Source organism: Limulus polyphemus, unplaced genomic scaffold, assembly GCF_000517525.1.
Source record: "Limulus polyphemus unplaced genomic scaffold, Limulus_polyphemus-2.1.2 Scaffold3335, whole genome shotgun sequence".
Lineage (NCBI taxonomy): Eukaryota > Metazoa > Arthropoda > Merostomata > Xiphosura > Limulidae > Limulus > Limulus polyphemus.
The window spans coordinates 80,650-86,029 of record NW_013668945.1 but is presented as its reverse complement, the minus strand read 5'-3'; the positions used below and the strand labels follow the sequence as shown (position 1 = coordinate 86,029).

Below are 5,380 nucleotides of genomic sequence, written 5' to 3'. Positions count from 1 at the left end.
TGACACATAAAAATCAATGTGTCTGTTTTTTAATATTTACTTTTAAATTAAGAAATTGAGTAATGTATAGTTCTAAAATTTGTATTATAATCAACAGATTGATACCAAAGTTATTGACATAAATTCATGAAATAGAGAGATAATTTTCTCCTTTGTAATCACCCGGTAGTATGTCTCGGGCTTATAGCACTGAAAGTAAGGTTTTGATACTCAGTGAACACAACCCAAATATCTTATGGTTTAGCTTTGAGCTTGGCAACAAGCAAACACAGTTGTAATCAATATGTCTTTAAATACACTGAAATTCTATTAGGTTTGTTTCTAGCAAAAAGTGCACTGCCTAGTGGGTTGAATGATATATCCACCATCATGCCAGTATCCTTTTCTTCAGTAACACTATAAAGTGGGTTCCCAGCTATATTAAAAGGATATATATGGGGGGGGGGGGGGGCAACAGAGAGGGATCAGGCTTGAATACCAACCCTCATGTCACTCCCTTTGGAACCCTATGTATATATGCCAAGTTTGATGACATTCTCTGTATTAACTAACCAGTAGAAGCAGACACACACTATTGTTAAATAAAGAGAGCTGAGTGCATGCAAGACTGTGGATTATTACTACTGCCAGAAAAAACTGTGTTCCACATTTTGGGGGCATGGATGCATTATAAGTGATGGTCAAATCCCAGATTTGATTAGAGTAGCCCATGAGTTGGTGGTGCTAACTGCTTTATCTCTAGTCTTTCAGATCAATATCAGGAACAGCATGAGCAGATAGTCCTTGAGTAGTTTTGCACAAAATTCAACAACAAACAAATAATAGTTTAGTTTTGCAAATTTATCCAAGATTTGTTTAGTACCTCAGAATCTTCAATACACCTAGAAATGCCAATAATTTAATATTGTCTGCAAACTTCACTAATTTACTGTGCTTACCAAACAGATCAGTATATGGTATAATTAATGCATAGATCCTGTGCCATGGCTTTAATTCCCTTAGATATTGCAAAAAAAGATGATGATAATAAACGACACGTTAGTTTGACAATTTTTTAGATATGCAAAAATAAAATTTTATTATATAAACAGCAAAAAAATTTTTATTAATACAACTATAATGGTTTGTAATGAATTTGTCTTTGTTGTTATATCTAACAATTTAATGATGTTTATGTGGTAATCAAGCTAACTGTATTTTGTGTATTATTGGTTAGAATGAAACAAGAAACAGTTTTTATTTTACAGCACTAACACCTACTTATGCTAAATAAGGCAAAGTTTATAAATAATATTTTCAGTGGCACATTGTTAATTTTGCTCATTTGATAAATGAAGGAGTTTCTGATATAACTCTCAATTGGTTTAAAATATTTTTGTTTGTATCTTTGATTTCAAGGTTTGTTCAAGCTCAGTTTTGATATAACCATTATCCAAAAGAATTTAAACATGTACTTAACTTTTTTTTTACACTACAACAATATTGATAACTTCATGGGATTGTTGTTACATTAGAACAGAAATACACTTTTGAAAGTTTCAAGTTTCTCAGAAGGACAAGAAATAATTGCTTCTGATAATTACTGTCTTTACAATGTAAATTAACAGAAATTAAACACTTGTAAAGTGGATCAGTCTGTTGATTACCATTTATGTACATGTGTATTTCAGAATACAAGTATGTCTAATATTCATGAAATCTATTTTTTCCAACTAGCACGTTGAGTGAATTTGTTTTTAAGAAATGTATATAAAAACATTCATTTTGGTATGTTTACTTTCCATGTCACTGTTATTCATGATAAGAATCCTTCTGTCTTTATTCTTGGTTTATAGGTTTGGAGGAATTTTCACCCATTACGTTGTTATTTTGTTTAGAGGTTGCATGATGTTGCCTCCAGGAATTCCATGTCTTCATTTGCTACATGTATAATGTACAGTTACTGTTTGTAAAACAAATACTCAGGGTTAAAAGCTTGAAACATTGCATAATAAGATTGTAGGGTTCAGGTCATCATACTTTTTGTGGAATTTTTTACAGGTTGTTCTTTGGTCAGGTTGCCTTAAAGATCTTTTGTCTATAGCCAGTACTAAGTTTCAGATTACTGCAAAGCGCTTATTCACATCACAGGGTGGAGAGATTGATGATCCATCACTTATCAAGTAAGTAAGGTCGGAATTTATATATGTGTGTATATATATATTCTTTTTTTAATTTGTGATAAAGATAATTATGAAAGTTTTGAATTTAGTAAATATATTGATTAATGGGAACTTACATGTTCTTTTTGACCTAAACATGCATAACAATTCTTCTGCAGAACAGTAGAATGTCATTTCTACTTGAGATATTTAGTTGTTTTATAGTGAGTAAACAATACTTTGGGAAAAGGGGGTTAACATTGTCTTGTAGTTTCCTTATGGACACATAATCATGGTATTTAACTTTCTTATCCAGATTTGATGCAACTTACATGTGCATTGTGTTAATGATTCCCTTACCTCTTAATAAAACAGTGCTAAGTATAGGAAGTATAGTAATGAAGGGAAAGACAGTGGCTAGGATGAAAAACATTTGATGTACGTTAATCAGTTGTTTCCTAATGCACTTTTTCTATCACCAGCAAAGAAGTTATATCAAGATATCTTTGTACAAATAAAGTAAAATCTAAATGATAGTTGATAACATGTTAAGGAAACACAGAAGAAATAAGCAGTAGGGTATGTACATATTTAAAATATTAAGTAAATTAAAGAATACACTTCAAAATATTTTATTGAGAAATAAACATCAAAGCAAAAAAAAAGTTGTAGCTTTAATAGCATATTTGTAAATATCTTATTTCTATATTAGTGGGAATTTAGGATCTAAGAAATGCAAATTGAAGTTAATTTTGTGACATAGGTGTTACCTTTCGGACAGTCGTCTGTTAGGTTATATTTACATTCAAAAGAACAATTACACTGGAAGCTGCTTTGATATCTGAAGTAACTTTGTGTCTTGTTATTATAGCTTTTCATAATTTCATCTAGGTGCTTTTAAGTTAATTTCATCAACAGTAAAATATTTCTGAGAATTCCTTGCAATAATGTAAATATGTACAAACGTATGCTTTGATTTAATGACATTTTCAGTTATTACTTGTCAAGATATCTTTGTGAACTTTATTGGGCCTACTCTGAAATTTAATAATTAAATGATACAAAACCTTAGTTTATTTATTAATCTATATAAATATATATTTATGACCATGTTTATAGTTAAAACATATAAATTCCAATATGGTATATTACCTCTTTTCACATAAATAGCTATTCCCGTTCAGTGCTGCCCTCTATATGCAGAATTTGTTTTTTGCATGCCATAGACCTTGAGCTCCCACGTACCTGAAGATCAACGTAGTTTGACTGTGTCTCCCATGCAAATCATTATGTGACAACCCTCCACCAATTTGAGTATGACACACCCTCCTGACACATGTGACTCTCTCTATTCAATTCCCTCTGTTCTGCTGAACTTGGGGTGAAGATGGTATGATCCTCTTTCATACACCCACATGGATGTCAGTTCGCAGTGACTGGGTTTTGGATTGTTGATCACTTAACAACGGTATGAACTCATCCTACCCCTGCGTGGATGTCAGCTCTTGGTGCCTGGGTTTTGAATGCAGTCGACTTACCATGTACAGTCCATCATGCCCTAGCCACACTACACCTAGAGGCACATCCTTTTACTCTCCCTCACACTGATGTACTCTATGGGATTGAGATTCCAATATCATGTAGTTCGGATCTCTATCCAATCATTGTTCTCTCCTTTTTGGGTGTGCGTTTCCCAATTTCTGCCCATCTCTGTGACACCTCTTTCCACACTGGGCAAAGAGTATACCTGGTAAAGAAGTGGTACGGTCTCCCACATATGATCCTCTACTGCAAGGATCTACTCTTTTAGGAGTGTCCTTCAGACACTTTCAAAGAATGCTTCTTTCTTTTCCTCACACTGCTCCCTCCACCTATTCAATGTGGGAATCTAGCTATTTATGTGAGAAGAGGTAATGTACTGTATTAGAAATTATAATTATCCTATACTGGAAATCTATTTCTGATAGGTACTTACCTCCTTTCACATATCCTACCCTTCCTCCCCACTGAAAACCGGTGCTTCCATTTTCTGTCAAATCTCAAAGTGATAATTTGGTAGGATTGAATAGAGGGAGTCACATGCATCAGGAGGGTGTGTCACACTCTTATTGGTGGAGGGTTGTTGCACAATGATTTGCATGCAAGATGCAGTCAAACCATGTTGATCTTGGTATATGTGGGAGCTTAAGCCTTGTGGGATGTGAAAAAATTTTGCATATAGAGGGCAGCACTCAGCAAGAATAGCTATTTATGTTAGGAAAGGTAAGTACCTGTTGGAAATACATTTTCAGTATAGGAAAATTATAACATATCATTGCATCAGAGGACTTCCTTTCAGCCAAACTAACGTAATTTTCATAACAGTAATCAGTATGCTCTCTCTCTCTCACTTATTCTCACAGAATTTGTTGTCAGGTTCATAATCTTGTGAACAGACATTAATTTAAGATGGTTGCAAAAATTGCAACTGGGATTTTATAAATACATCATGCAAAAATTACTGTAAAAGTTTTATATAAATAATGAGTTTTGTTTCAAAAATAAAGACAGCAAAGCACAAACAGCAGGAAAATTGCATTTGTTTTGCTCTGTGATGTCTTCAATGAAGTGAAAGTAATTGTAATGTAGAGCAGAATTTTTTAGAATGTTGCCTTAAGGTATATTGTAAAATTTGGCGACTGCTTTATCTACACTGATTATTGAAGAACCTTGAATGGGTATGTTATTAAAATAATGTATATCAAAGAAGACCTTTTTGAAAAAACTTTGTCAAAGAAAATCTTATTGTTGCTTCTTAATTTTCGGATACGTTTTTAAAGTTTATGTGTATGACATTTTCAACATGTAAAGTTCTTTATTGGCATTGCACAGAATCTTGAAATCTGAGCAATTAACTTGATTAATCTATATACACTGAGTGGTCACAAGTAAATAGAAACCTAATTTTTCATCATTTAACTGATTTATGCTAACTAATTTGTGATCACAGAGCACTATATAAATGAAAATGGTCCGCACACTAATTATCTTGTGCTACAACATGTCTAGAACTCAAGGTTCTCTCGAATTGTCAGATTTTGTTAGAGGAAGGATAGTTGGTCAAGCAGATGGTGGAATAAGTCAGCGGCAAATTTCGCAGAATTTGGGAATCCCGGTTTTGACAGTCAACAGAATCATCATGCAGTTCAGGAAACACGGCAAGGAAACAACTGAGCAGTGTCCTGGTCCATCAGAGAGGA

General features: G+C 33.3%; 1 protein-coding gene across 1 annotated transcript in view; it reads left to right on the top strand.

Moving 5' to 3' along the window:
* The window catches only part of LOC106469170 (BTB/POZ domain-containing protein KCTD9-like), an 80,965-nt gene that overhangs the window by 5,486 nt on the left and 70,099 nt on the right, over positions 1-5,380 (top strand). Inside the window, exon 2 of the mRNA XM_013929634.2 lies at positions 2,041-2,162. Within this exon, the coding sequence (XP_013785088.1) occupies positions 2,041-2,162 (122 nt within the window). The remainder of the gene's footprint in view (positions 1-2,040; positions 2,163-5,380) is intronic.